The sequence below is a fragment of the Hylobates moloch genome, unplaced genomic scaffold, assembly GCF_009828535.3.
Source record: "Hylobates moloch isolate HMO894 unplaced genomic scaffold, HMol_V3 SCAFFOLD_18, whole genome shotgun sequence".
In the NCBI taxonomy this organism is placed as follows: Eukaryota; Metazoa; Chordata; class Mammalia; order Primates; family Hylobatidae; genus Hylobates; species Hylobates moloch.
Window position 1 is genome coordinate 68,065,888 of NW_026652293.1, and position 15,274 is coordinate 68,081,161.

General features: G+C 40.4%; 1 protein-coding gene across 2 annotated transcripts in view; it reads right to left on the bottom strand.

The window, feature by feature from the left end:
- The window catches only part of B3GALNT2 (beta-1,3-N-acetylgalactosaminyltransferase 2), a 59,245-nt gene that overhangs the window by 9,211 nt on the left and 34,760 nt on the right, over window positions 1-15,274 (bottom strand). The window contains exons 6-8 of one of the 2 annotated variants that reach the window (XM_032136445.2): window positions 12,594-12,704; window positions 7,350-7,428; window positions 378-561 (exon numbers count right to left, since the gene is read on the bottom strand). In XM_032136445.2, the coding sequence (XP_031992336.1) occupies window positions 378-561; window positions 7,350-7,428; window positions 12,594-12,704 (374 nt within the window). Of the gene's footprint in view, window positions 1-377; window positions 562-7,332; window positions 7,429-12,593; window positions 12,705-15,274 lie in introns of those variants that run through there. The other variant, XM_032136446.2, reaches the window with a different exon arrangement.

The window sequence follows — 15,274 nt, forward strand, 5'->3', positions numbered from 1 at the left end:
TTTGCCATGTTTTTGATAGGTTAATATCACATTGTGGATCTTTATCAAAATAAAGTGGCAGCATCTTAGCAGCTCAGTTTTCGCAAGGAACTAGGATATAATAGGTCATATCCCAGGGGCTCAGTGGCCTTAGGTTTGTTTGTATTTGTTGAAATCTCAGTGGTTTGAAGTTGATAAATTGTCTCGATAGCAAAAGAACAATAAGACAGGCACAGTGTCATGTGTCTGCAATCTTAGCTACTCAGGAGGCTAAGGCAGGAGGTTTGCTTGCACTCAGGAGTTCAAGACCAGCCTAGGAAACACAGTAAGACCCCATCTCAAAAAAAGGAAACTAACAATAAAACAAGTTCTAGCTACCCAACATTTTTACAACCTACCATCTATAGAAGTTCAATAATTTTGCAGGAACATTACGATAAGTGTCGACAACATCCACAAAAACAATATCATCATAGATGCTGCTTTCCTCCTTCAGTAAGGCATCTTCCCCACGGAGATTCCTTATATGATCAATAAGTCTTTGAGGGCGAGAATGAAGGTTGTGTAAGAGAGCATCACCTTCTAAAAAGGAAAAGTTGAGAGTTGGAGAAAAATGCTATTGTAAACTTAACATTCAGAACTGACGATGTGCACTAAAGTTCTTTTCCCAAGGTAACCTAACAGAAACACATGCAGTTGTTTGGAACTTTAGGTAGAAAAATGAGAACTCTCATACACTGCCAGTAGGATTAAGTCGATGCTCCCACTCTGGAAAGCAATTTGGCAATATCTACTTAGGCTGAAAATGTGTACACCTTATGGTTCAGTTGAGGCCACTTGTAGATACATCCCTACTAATGTTATTTCACATGAGGATATTAATTACAGCATTGTTTGTAACTGTGGGAAGAAAAATGGGACCGACCTAAATGTCCACTGAGAGAAAAAAAAAAAAAAAAAAAACAGCCAAGTTGTAGTATATTCACATAATGAAATATAGCAGTTAAAAAAATTACCCTGATCTTGCATGTTAAAAGGATTGGGATGAAAAAATAAAGTTGAGTGAAAATTGCCAAGTGATAAATACGACACCACAGATATCAATTATAAAACATTCAAAACTATGTTATTTAAAGACATGGTCAGGCATGGTGGCTTATGCCTGTAATCCCCGCACTCTGGGAGGCCAAGGGAGGAGAATTGCTTAAGCCCAGGAGTTTGAGATCACTCTAGGTTATATAGGGAGACCCCATCTCTAAATAAAATTTAAAAATTAGCCAGGCATAGTGGTGCAAGCCTCTGGTCCCAGCTTCTTGGGAGGCCAGGGCAGGAGGACCCCTGGAGCCCAGGAGTTCAAGGCTGCAGTGAGATATGATTACACCACTGAACTCCACCCAGCCTGGGCAACAGAGCGAGACCCTGTCTCAAATAAATAAATAAATAAAGAGATGTAAATATGTTCAAGGTAGAAAAATAAGAATGGGAAGGGTACACATGAATTTTAGGAAAGTGGCACCCCCTTTGAGGAGAGTGAAGAGGAATACATCTAGGGAGAACCACAAGGAAAAGGTTTCAACTGTACCTACAATGTTTTCTTTTTTCTTTTTTTTTTGAGACAGAATCTCACTCTGTTGCCCAGGCTGGAGTGCAGTGGCATGATCTCGGCTCACTGCAACCTCCACCTCCCAGATTCAAGTGATTCTCCTGCCTCAGCCTCCCGAGTAGCTGGGATTACAGGCGTGTGCCACCACGCCTGGCTAATTTTTGTATTTTTAGTAGAGACGGAGTTTCACCATGTTGGCCAGCTGGTCTCGAACTCCTGACCTCAAGTGATCCACTTGCCTCAGCCTCCCAAAGTGTTGGGATTACAGGCGTGAGCCACTGCGCCCGGCATATAATGTTTTTTTGTTTGTTTGTTTTTGAGACACAGCCTCACTCTGTTGCCCAGACTCGAGTATAGTGGCACGATCTCAGCTCACTGTAATCTCCACCTCCCGGGTTCAAGGATTCTCCTGTCTCAGCCTCCCTTGTGAGTAGCTGGGATTACAGGCGCCTGCCACCATGCCCAGCTAATTGTTTGTAACAAGAGGCGGGGTTTTGCCATGTTGGCCAGGCTGGTCTCGAACTCCTAACCTTAGGTGATCCACCTGCCTCAGCCTCCCAAAGTGCTAAGATTACAGGCATGAGCCACCATGCCTGGCCATATTTCAAAAATAAAAATAAAAAATAAAAATCAGAAATGAATAAGAAAAAATGTAAATAAACATTTGTTAATTCTGAGCACTGGGTACATGCGTGTTTCAGTACTATTTCTGGTGTATTTATGATTATTTCCCTTTTTTTTTTTGAGACAGGGTCTTGTTCTATCACCCGGGCTGGAATGCAGTGGTATAATTACAGCTTACTGCAGCCTCAACTTCCTGGGCTCAAGTGATCCTCCCACCTCAGCTTCCCAAGTAGCTGGTACTCCCGGCACCTGTCACCACACCCAGGAAATTTTTAAGTTTTTTGTAGAGATGGGGTCTCGCTATGTTGTCCAGGCTGGTCTCGAAATCCTGGGCTCAAGAGATCTTCTTGCCTCCCAAGTTTCTGGGAGCCTCCCAAAGTTCTGGGATTACAGGCAAGAGCCACTATGCCTGGCCATGATATTTCATAATAAAAATGATTACTAATGTGCTTAAAAGACAATTTATTTGCCACTTCACAAGTTAATGAGTCACTTGTCACATGTGTGCAGGGACTGTCCCCAGATCCTACTGATTTAAGGCAATTCTTTCACTGTGGCAGGAGACGTCAGGATTTTCTAAAAATGTCTCAATCAAATAAAAGAAAAATTTTGAAAAATACAAAGAAAGTGAGCTGCTGAGGGTAGCAAAGGAAACGAAATATAATTTAGCACTGCACTCTTTGTCACTGCAAATGGAAAGTATGAGGTGGGGAGCTGAAGGCCTATATCTGACTTCTGCCTCTCATGACTTGTGAGATACTGGACAAGTTCTGTTGTCTCTAGACCACAGCAGTCTCACCTGTAGAAAATGGTGCTGGATTCAATCAGTGATTCTTGGGAATGCTTGCTGAAATGCAGATTCCTGGGCCCCAAGCCTAAAGATTCAGTGGGTCTGGGGTGGAGCCCAGGAATCTACTTTTTTCCCTCTGCCCTGCTCCCAGGAATCTGTATTTTTAATGGCCACTGCTGCGACCCTGATGCAGGTAGACAGAACACAGAACAGCCTCTGAGAAACACAGGAGTAGATGACCTCCTGTTTTTTTTGTTTTTGTTTTTTAGAGATGAAGTCTCACTCTGTCACCCAGGCTGGAGTGCAGTAGTGCTATCTCAGCTCACTGCAACCTCTGCCTCCCGGGTTCAAGCGATTCTCCTACCTCAGCCTCCCGAGTAGCTAGGATTACAGGCGTGCGCCAGCACCCCGGCTACTTTTGTATTTTTAGTAGAGATGGGGTTTCACCATGTTGGTCAGGCTGGTCTCGAACTCCTGACCTCGTGATCCACCTGCCTTGGCCTCCCAAAGTGCTGGGATTACAGGTGTGAGCTACTGCGCCTGGCCTGACCTCCTGTTTAGACTTACAATTTTTTGACTTTAGGATAATGTAAAAACAATATGTGTTCACCAGAAACTATGCTTTGAGTACATATGCAACCATTCTGTTTCTCATGTGACTACAGTCTTGTGAGATGTTCGACCCTTATTATGGAATAGGCTTTGTGTTAGATTATTTTGCCCAACTGTGGGCTAATGTAAGTGTCCTGAGCAAGTTTAAGGTAGGTGAGGCTAAGCTATAACATTCGGCAGGCTAAGTGTATGAAATGCATTTTCAATGTACATTTTTAACTTAAGATGGGTTCATCAGGATGTAACATTATCTAAGTCAAGGGGCATCTGTATAATTTAACACTTGAAGGAAAGTGAAAGTGTTATAAAATTGTAGTAACAGGAAAATGGCTGGTAACAACAGGAGTGCAGAAATTAAATACAAGCCTTTTAGACTAGTAACACATTTTGTTTCACTGCATGTATCTGAAAAATATGAGCATAAATTATTATGTCAGGAAAATGAAAGGATGTCTGCTTTTGCCACTTCTATTCAACATACATGTTCCAGCCAGGACAATCAGATAAGAAAAAAGGCATCCAGATTGAAAAGGAAGAAGCAAAACTATCTCTTCTTACAGATGAAATGACCTCGCATGTAGAAAATCATAAGGTCTAACTATAAAATGATTAATACATGGATCTGTTCAGCAATGTTGCAGCACACAGATCGATCACAAAAACCATCTGTATGTCTATATACTCGCAATGAACAATCTTAAAATCAAATTAGAAAAACAATTCCACTTACAACAGCATCAAAAAGATAACATAAGTATTTAATAATTTAACAAAAGAAGTGCAAGACTTTCATACTGAAAATCAAACATCATTGAAGGAAATTTAATAAGACATGGATGTTCAGAGACTTAATACTGTTAACACGGCAGTACTCCCCAGGTTGATCCACAGATAGAATGCAATCCCTGATGGGAATGTGAACTAGTGCAACCACTATGGAAAACAGTGTGGAGATTCCTTGAAGAACTAAAGGTAGATCTACCATTTGATCCAGCAATCCCATTACTGGGTATCTACCAAAGGAAAATAAGTCATTATATGAAAAAGATACTTGCACATGCATGTTTATAGCAGCACAATTCGCAACTGCAAAAATATGGAACCAGCCCAAATGCCCATCAATCAATGAGTAAAGAAAATGTAGTATATATATATACCATGGAGTACTACTCAGCCATAAAAAGAAACAAAATAATGGCATTCACAGCACCTGTGTGGAGTTGGAGGCCATTATTCTAAGTAAAATAACTCAGGAATGGAAATCCAAACATCGTATGTTCTCACTCATAAGTGGGAGCTAAGCTATGAGGATGCAAAGGCATAAGAATGATACAATGGACTTTGGGAACTCGGTGGGGAAAGGGTGGGAAGGGGGTAGGAATAAGACTACACACTGGTTACAGTGTACACTGCTTGGGTGATGGGTGCACCAAAATCTCAGAAATCACCACTAAAGAACTTATTCATGTACTCAAACACCACCTGCTCCCCCAAAACCAATTGAAATTAAATATATATATGCAATCCCTTAAAACATTCCAGCTAGGTTTTTTTTTTTTTTTTGCACAAATTGACAAGCTGATCATAAAATTCATGTGGAAGTGCAAGAGACCCAGAATAGCCAATCAAGCTTGAAAAAGAACAAGGTTGGAGGATTCACATTTCCTAATTTCTTTTTTTTTTTTGAGACAGAGTCTTGCTGTCACCCAGGCTGAAATGCAGTGGCAATCTCAGCTCACTGCAACCTCTGCCTCCCAGGTTCAAGCGATTCTCCTGCCTCAGCCTCTGGAGTAGCTGGGATTACAGGCGCCCGACACCATGCCTGGCTAATTTTTTTGTATTTTTAGTAGAGACAGGGTTTCACCATGTTGGTCAGGCTGGTGTCGAACTCCTGACCTCGTGATCCACCTGCCTCAGCCTCCCAAAGTGCTGGGATTACAGGAGTGAGCCACCGTGCCCAGCCTCCCAGTTTCAAATCTTACTAAAAAGCTACATAATCAAGACAGTGTAGTACTGGTTAAGGATGCAGACATATAGATCAATGGAATAGAATTGAGAGTCCTGAAATAAATCCTTATATCTACAGTCATTGATTTTCAACAAATGGGTGCTGGGACAACTGGATATCCACACGCAAAAGAATGAAGTTAAACCTCTATTTCATGCCACATATGAAAATGAACATGGATCCAAGACCTACATACAAGTGCTAAAACTATAAAACTCTTGGAACTGTAAAACAAAGACACAGATCTTTGTGACTTCAAATTAGACAATGGTTCCTTACATATGACAGCAAAAACGTGACAAAATTGGACTTCATCAAAATTTACAACTTTTGTGTGTTAAAGGGCACCGTCTGCAAAGTGTGTATCTGATAAGGGGCTTGTATCCAGCATATATAAAGAACTCTTACAATTCAACAATAACAAAATAATTTTACAAATGGGCAAAGGATCTGAATAGATATTTCTCTGAAGATATAAATGACTCTCTCTCTTTCTCCTCCTTTCCTCCCTTCTTCCCTCCACCCCTCCCTCCCTCACTACCTTCTCCCTCTCTCCACCCCTTCCTCCCTTCACTTCCTCCCTCCTCCTCTCTCCCTCACTTCCCACATCTAGTTCACATACCATAATAATTCACCCTTTTAACAGTGTGCAGCCTGAGCAATATGACAAAACCCTGTCTCTACAAAATATTTAATAATTAGCTGGGCATGGTGGCATGCACTTGTAGTCCCAGCTATTCAGGAGGCTGAAATGGGAAGTTCACTTGAGCCCTGGGAGGTCAAGGCTACAGTGAGCTGTGATCATGCCATTGCACTCCAGCCTGGGCAACACAGTGAGGCCTCGTCTCAAAAAAAAAAAAAAAGAAAAACAACAAACCAAAAAAGGAAGATATACAAATGGCCAATAAGCACATGAAGAAAATGCTCAACATCATTAGTTATTATGGAAATACAAATAAAAATCACAATGAAATAACAATTTACACCCACTAAGACTGGTATATTTTAAAAGACAGACAATTTAGTAAGTGTTGACAAGAATATGGAGAAACTAGAATCCTCATATACTGACTACGGAAATGTAAAATGGGCTGCTGCTTTAGAAAACAACCTGACAGTGACTCAAGTGATTAAACACACAATTATATGACCCAGGTCTTCTACTCCTAGATATTTAAAAGAAATGGAAATATATGACCACACAAAAACTTGTACCTACATGTTTACTACAGAATTATTCATACTCAAAAAGTAGAAGCAATCTAAATGTCCATCAATTAATGAATGAATAAAATAGGGTATATCGATGCAATAGAATATTATATGATCATAAAAAAGTACTGATACATACAAAATGGACAGACCTGGAAAACATGTTACAGCAAAGAAACTGACACACAGAGCACATACTGTACATTTCCATTTATGTGAAATGTTCAAAACAGGCAAATCCGTAGAGAAAGAAAGTGCATCAGTAGTTGTTAGGGGGTGGGGGGTTGGGGAGGTAAGAATGAGGAGTAACTGCTAATGGGTGTGGGGTTTCCTTTTGGGAGGTGGAGCCGGTTGTAGAACTCTATGAATATACTAAAACCACTCAACCACTTTAAAAGGGTGAATTTTATCTGAATAAAGTTTTTTAAAAGACAAAAAAAAAAAAAATCCTTTTCTGTCAAGTATAAAGATTAAATGTAAGAGATGCAGTGTACTTTTCAAGTTTCAACTAGCAAACTTACCCTGAATAGTATATATAAAACCACCTGCAACTCCCTCCACACCTTCCAAGAATTCATGAGGCAATGCACCCTCCCCAGCCTGAAAGGAATAAGAATGTACTCAATGATTCATTACTAAAAATACATTGATCATATTTTAAAATCGATTTGACAAAAATCATAATATGACTCCACTTGCAGCAGATAAATGCATCTAAGATGCTGGTGCACTAGAGGCTTATAATATCAGGATGACATACGGTATTCTACTATTTTTGTTATCTAATTACAATACTAAAGATAAGATATACCCAACATTCCATAAGGTGTTCAGAATTGCAACTTACATAGAATCACGTTTATGTACTTGCTACTCTAGTAGTACAAAAAGCAATTGATTTTACATCCCAACCCCACCACTTAAAAAAATATGTATTACAACCTTTGATTTTTTGGAAACTAAAAATTCTCATGAGTTCAAATACATCTTGGCACGCTTTAAAGTTAAGGGACCATGCAGAGAAAGGCTCAAAATCAATAGTCTGTCCCAAATATTCAAATTGAACTCTACTGAATATTGATTTAAAAAAATTTTTTTTAATTTTTAATTTTTTTCTTTCTTTTTTTTTTTTTTCTTTTTTTAAATAACAGGGTTTCACCATATTGGTCAGGCTGGTCTCGAACTCCTGACCTCAGGTGATCCACCTGCCTCAGCCTCCCAAAGTGCTGGGATTACAGGCGTGAGCCACCGCACCTGGCCTAATTTCATTTTACAGACAGGGTTTCACTCTGATGCTCAGGCTGAGTGCAGTGGTGCAATGATATCTCATTCTAGCCTTGAACATACAATCTTCCCACCTCAGCCTCACAAGCAGCTGGCACTACAGGTCTGCGCCACCATGCCCAGCTAATATTTATAAATTTTTTGTAGAGAAGAGGTCTCATTGTGTTGCCTAGGCTGGTCTTGAACTCCTGGGCTCAAGCGATCCTCCCGCCTCGGTCTCCCAAAGTGCTGGGATTACAGGTGTGGACCACTGTGCCCAGCCTGTTGATGTTGTTGAAGGTGCCTAAGCCTATTGTGACAGCAGCCAATGATAGTCCTTTCTACCTCTTAGAATGGAGAGTCTTTTATTATTAAAGAGTTATCTCTCTTCAAAAGTTACCCAATGGCCTTACTCAGAGTGAGCTGTTTTCTTCTGTACACACTAAACCACTATGGTACATCTACCAGAGTACTGTCTGGCTGTTGTGGGCTAGATCAGACAGAGTCCATATTCAGTGTATTTACAGTATTTTTTCTACACCTTCATTTAATCAAGAGAGCTACTGCTTGGCTATTCTTAAACAGATCTTTTCAGAGTTGTACTGTACAAAGCAATGTCTTAAGGCCAGTAGAACAAGTAATCTAAGGTCACTGTAGTAACTTGTCATTTAATTTAAAATATGTTTGTAGGCCAGGCGCAGTGGCTCACACCTGTACTCCCAGCACTTTGGGAGGCGGAGGCGGGTGGATCACGAAGACAAGACATCAAGACCATCCTAGCTAATATGGTGAAACCCTGTCTCTACTAAAAATACAAAAAAATTAGCTAGGCATGGTGGTGTGTGCCTATAATCCCAGCTACTCTGGAGGCTGAGGCAGGAGTATCACTTGAACCTGGGAGAAGGAGATTGCAGCGAGCCAAGATCATGCCACTGTACTCCAGCCTGGGTGACAAAGTGAGACTCCATCTCAAAAAAATAAAATAAAATAAGTTTGTAGCCAAATGTGAAAATTACTAAAGGTGCATGCTATAGATTCCAACCTTGCAGTTCCATAAAAGACTGTATATGCTTTATTTGTTATTTACTTATTTACTTTTTTTTTGTTTTTTGAGATGAAGTCTTGCTCTTGTCCCCCAGGCTGGAGTGCAATGGCGTGATTTCAGCTCGCTGCAACATCTGCCTCCCGGCTTCAAGCGATTCTCTTGCCTCAGCCTCCTGAGTAGCTGAGATTACAGTCGCCTGCCAGCATGCCTGGCTAATTTTTGTATTTTTGGTAGAGATGGAGTTTCACCATGTTGGCCAGGCTGGTCTCGAACTCCTGACCTCAGGTGATCTGCCTGCCTCGGCCTCCTAAAGTGCTGGGATTACAGGTGTGAGCCACCGTGCCCGGCCTACTTAGTTACTTTTTTGAGACGGAGTTTCGCTCTTGTCGCCCAGGCTGGAGTGCAATGGCGTGATCTTGGCTCACTGCAACCTCCACCCTCCCGGGTTCAAGCGATTCTCCTTCCTCAGCCTCTTGAGTAGCTGGGATTACAGGCATTAGCCACCACGCCTGGCTAATTTTTGTATTTTCAGTAGAGACGGGGTTTCACCATGTTAGTCAGGCTGGTCTCGAACTCCTGCCCTCAGGTGATCTGCCCAACTCGGCCTCCCAAAATGCTGGGATTACAGGCGTAAGCCACAGCACCCAGCCTATGCTTTATTTTTTATTGTATATTTCTATATTGTTTTGGTTTTAGAACTCAATAGTAATTTGTTTATTAACTTCTCTCTAAAAGGTCGCAACTTGGCTTTTTGCCTTTAAAATTTTTCTGACATCACTTGCTGGCAAGGGAATAAAACTTAGTGAAAACTCTCAGCTGTACACATTTGTCATGAAAATCTTAATTTGAACCTGGGGTTTCTTAGCGTAGGCTTTAAAAAGTTATCTGGTTTTGTTTTTGTTTTTTTAGGTTAACTGTATGTTTAAGCTATCTTTAGCCCTCTATAATAATTTTTACTCCCAAAGCAGATCATTTGAGTCTTTACATTTGAACCTAGTTCTCAACTCAGAAACCTGTTTTTTTTTTTGTTTTTTTTTTTTTTGGGACGGAGTCTCGCTCTGTAGCCAGGCTGGAGTGCAGTGGCGCAATCTCGGCTCACGGCAATCTCCACCTCCTGGGTTCAAGCAATTCTCCTGCCTCAGCCTTCCGAGCAGCTGGGACTACAGGCACCCGCCACCACGCCCAGCTAATTTTTGTATTTTTAGTAGAGACAGGGTTTCACCATGTTGGCCAGGCTGGTCTTGATCTCTTGACCTCGTGATCCTCCCACCTCAGCCTCCCAAAGTGCTGGGATTACAGGCGTGAGCCAATGCGCCTGGCCAACTTATTTCTTTTAGTATAACCAATACTATAGAATTTCGGCATATGCTGGGTATTTTAAAGTTTCATAAATAGAAAAGGAGGCAAGATAGTAAAGGTATTTATTTGCCTTGTAAAATAAGGAAAGAAAAATGTCATAATTCCATAAAACTTTCTATTTTCAGTAAAAAATTTTTCATAAGACTTAAAATGAACTTTAGTAAACAAGTGGTGTGCTTACTAAAATAAACACCATCTTTATTGTCCTCCATTTACTTTGTGAAATTTACCTGTCATAATAAACTCTAAATCCTAAACATGAATGAAATCCTAAACATGGCCTACAAATCTAAATGTGTAACTACAAATGAATCTATGGGTCTATTTGTTTAATGTCTTTCTCCGTCACTGGACTGTAAGTTCCACTGTGGGCCACCAGTATGTCTATTTTACCCTGCCATTGTTTCTGCCTTAGAACAGGTATACAGTAAATGTTTTTTGAATGAGTAATAACATATCATATATTCAACTCAGAAATTAATCCATGTAAATGAGGTTAATATTCATTCACTAAGCTTGTGAATTTAAATGCCAAGTACATTCCTAATCATTGGACAGGAGAGCGAGGAGAATAAAAGATTGTCTATGATTCCACCATACACAGCATTTGTTTACTAAAGTTCATTTTAAGTCTCATATACCTTCTTTATTGTCCTACATTTACTTTGAGAAATTCACCTGTCAAACTGTTTTAAATTTAAAGTAAAGCTGACTGAGAAATATGAGAGTCAAAAATCCCAGAGTTGCTTCAGCAAAATAAATGAAAGTACTCAATATTATTTTCTATTTTGTTTTGTTTTGTTTTGAGATGGAGTCTTGCTCTGTTGCCCAGGTTGGAGTGCAGTGGCATGACCTTGGCTCACCGCAACCTCCACCTCTGGGGTTCAAGCGATCCTCCCACCTCAGCCTCCCGAGTAGCTAGGATTACAGGCATGTGCCACCATGCCCAGCTAATTTTTATTTTTTTTATTTTTTTTATTTTTAGTAGAGACAGGGTTTCACCATGTTGGCCAGGCTGGTCTTGACCTCCTGACCTCCAGTGGTCCACCCACTTTAGCCTCCCAAAGTGCTGGGATTACAGGCATAAGCCAGCACACCCCGCCTTATTTTCCAATATTTTTATCTATAGTAGTTTGTTTTTTGTTTTGTTTTTTTGAGACAGAGTCTCACTCTGCCACCCAGGCTGGAGTGCAGTGGCGTGATCTCAGCTCACTGAAACTTTTGCCTCCTAGGTTCAAGCAATTCTCATGCTTCAGCCACCTGAGTAGCTGGGATTCCAGGCATGCGCCACCACGCCTGGCTAAGTTTTTGTATTTTTAGTACAGATGGGGTCTTGCTATGTTGCCCAGGCCAGTGTTAAACTCCTGGCCTCAAGTGATCCACCTGCCTCGGCCTCCTAAAGTTCTGGGATTATTGGCATGAGCCACCGCGCCTGGCTATCTATAGTATTTTAACTGAGATTTTATTTTCAAGGTGAGATAGTCAATACTCTGAATACTACTGAGCAAGTGTTCTAGAATGCTAACTTAAAAATTACTGAGAAATAGGCCAGGCACAGTGGCTCATGCCTGTAATACAGCACTTTGGGAAGCGTAGGTGGGTGGATCACTTGAGCTCAGAAGTTTGCAGCCAGCCTAGGCAACGTGGTGAAACCTCATCTCTACAAAAAAACACAAAAAATTAGCTGGGTGTGGTGGTGCACACCGGTAGTCCCAGCTACGTGGGAGGATTGTTTAAGCCAGGAGGTGGAGGCTGCAGTGAGCTGTGATCGTGCTACTGCATCCCGGCCTGGGAAACAGAGTGAGACCCTCTCAAAAAAAAAAAAAAAAAAAAAAAACAAACAGAAGTAAAATATTGCACTTTAAAAATGCACCAATCCTAAGGCAAAACTATAAACTCACTAACGCTGGAGTTACATGATCATATTTGAGTTTTTGCCTTTACTACGAAGACAACAACATTTGCTACTATGTATGTTGTAAAACACACAAGAATCATTGCTCCATGCTGCCTGGGCTCTAAGGTAAATTTTAGAACACTTTTATGTATTAAAAAGAAGCTAAAATATGCAATTAAACCTTAAAAAAAAATGACTTACTGTAATGACTCTGAGAACTCCCCCTCCATCATTCACTGTCACTTTGTGGAGATTTCTTGACACAAGGCCGTGGAGGTCTTGGCTCTCCCACACGATTGTACCTTCAAAGCTCTTTTGTGGAAAGATGAATAGTGAGTCAGTTTCCTTATTGCTGTCATTTAGTTTTTAAGTATGTTTTCAGGTAAGATTTTTAGAGAAAATTTTTTCCCAAAACATATCATTTAAAATTTTCACCCCCTAACTCTGACATACCACTGTTAGCGTTTGGTGTATATCTTTGACTGTTTTTTCCATACACATATAAAAAAAACAGTTACAAAGAGTATATAGACAATTTTGCATAGTGCTGTTTGCCATTTCCCATTGTATCAAAAGCATTTCTTTATGTTGTTGCAGCTGTCACAACCACTCTTCCTCATGTGTGTATAACATCCCAATGAGCAGATACATCCTGATTTACTCATTTTCCCCTACTATTAGACATTTGGTTGCTACTAAATGTCTACTAAAATATCTACTAAGTATCTACTAAAATAATGTAGGCATGTTTTGGTGTACATGTTTATTTATCCCTAACAATTTGTTTTTTACTTAAATTCCCAGAGGTGAAATTACTGGGACAAGAAAGAGGTATCTTTTGTGGATTTTGGTATACACCGCCAACGGCTTTTTTAAAGCAATTTTTACTAATTTATAGGGTTATCAGCAATGTATGAGAATGACAACTGCACCGTATTCTCCCTGGTATGGGATACTAGTAAAAAAAAGTTAAACCTAATATACTAGATTTTTACAAAATGAGTCCTCATTTAGTTGGTTTTATTTTTCATTTTTTGACACAGAGCCTCGCTCTGCCACCCAGGCTGGAGTGCTATGGTGCGATCTCGGCTCACTGCAACCTTCATTCTACAAGTTTAAGCGATTCTCTTGCCTCAGCCTCCCGAGTACCTGGGATTACAGGCGCTCACCATCACGCCCGGTTAATTTTTGGATATTTAGTAGAGATGGGGTTTCGCCATGTTGGCCAGGCTGGTCTGGAACTCCTGACCTCAAGTGATCTGCCCGCCTTGGCCTCCCAATGTGCTGGGATTACAGGCATGAGCCACGGCGCCCTGCCTGAATTTAAAAAAAAAAAAAAAAATGATTGGCTTAGTTGGATTTCTGATTCCTAGTGATGTTTATGAATTCCATGTTCTCTTCTGAGGACTGCCTTATCATGCTGCTCTGCCATCTGCCCTCTGAGTTTTCTATTTTTCTTATTCATCTATGCAAGCTTTTAATAGAGTAATTATCTTAATCCTGTGCACATTTTATATGCTAAAATAGTTTTTCATTTGCTACTTAATGTTATTTTTGAAATTCAGAAGTCCATAAATTTCACCTTGGCAAATCTCACAAACTTTTCCTTTGTGATTATTACTATTAAATTCTGAGCTTAGAGAGCTATGTCCCCGTCCCAAGGTCTGATATACATTGAAATCTTAATGTCTTCTAATTTCTCCATGATCCCATTTTTAATTCTGTGCACAGCTGGCTCCTTAGTCCTGCTCAGGTCTCAGCTCCACTACCTTCTCCTCTGAGAGGCTTTCTCCAGATGTCCTCCAGAAGGCTCCAACTCCCAACTTCTATCACATCCACCTGTTTTATCTTCTTAATACCATTTATCACTCTGATATTTCTTATTTATTTTATTATTAAGCTAACTGCCCCTATAGAAGACAAACACCTTGAGAACAGGAAGGAGCTTGCCTGATCAACCACTGCATCCCCAGCATCAAGCCCAGCCTGACATGACTGACAACTCAAAATGTTTGCTGAATAAATAATGTTGAACTAAAAATAAACTAGAATTGACTATAGTATAGAGGATTATATGAAAGTATAGCTCTAATACTCTAAAAACTTTCATGTTAAAATGAAGAGATAAAGTACTTTACAATAATGTCTCATTTTAGCCAGCAGTATAGGGAAACCATACAAAATTCAATTTGTCTGATAAGCTAGGTCAGTGGTTTATAAACATTTTTTTCCCTCTGTACAGACTGATAAAACTTTTTCTTTTTTTATTTTTATTTTTTTGAGACGGAGTCTCACTCTGTAGCCCAGGCTGGAGTGCAGTGGCATGATCTCTGCTCACTGCAAACCCCGCCTCCCAGGTCCTGGTTCAAGTGATTCTCCTGCCTCAGCCTCCCAAGTAGCTGGGATTACAGGAACGCGCCACCATGCCCAGCTAATTTTTGTATTTTCAGTAGAGATGGGGTCTCACCATGTTGGCCAGGCTGGTCTTGAACTCCTGACCTAGTGATCTGCCTGCCTCGGCCTCCCAAAGTGCTAGGATTACAGGCATGAGCCACCGCACCCGGCCCAACCTTTCCCTTCCCTTTTTTTTTTTTTTTTTAAAGAAATACTTTTTTCCTCCTCCAAAACAGATAAAAATATTCCGAGTCCAGATTCCTCAGGCAGTTTATCACTTTGTATTCAGCTAATGTATCCTTAATCTTCATTATCTGTGAAACTCATGCAATGGGTGGGGCCCTAGGGTTCTCAGAGCAGATCTTGCAGATACACCTTAAGCAGTGTCATCATTTTCTAATCTTTAAAAGAGAGAAAATGATACTGACCTCAAAGGGCTGTTTAGAAGATTAGTGATAAACTATATGGTGAAGTGCCTTTGCTTAGTA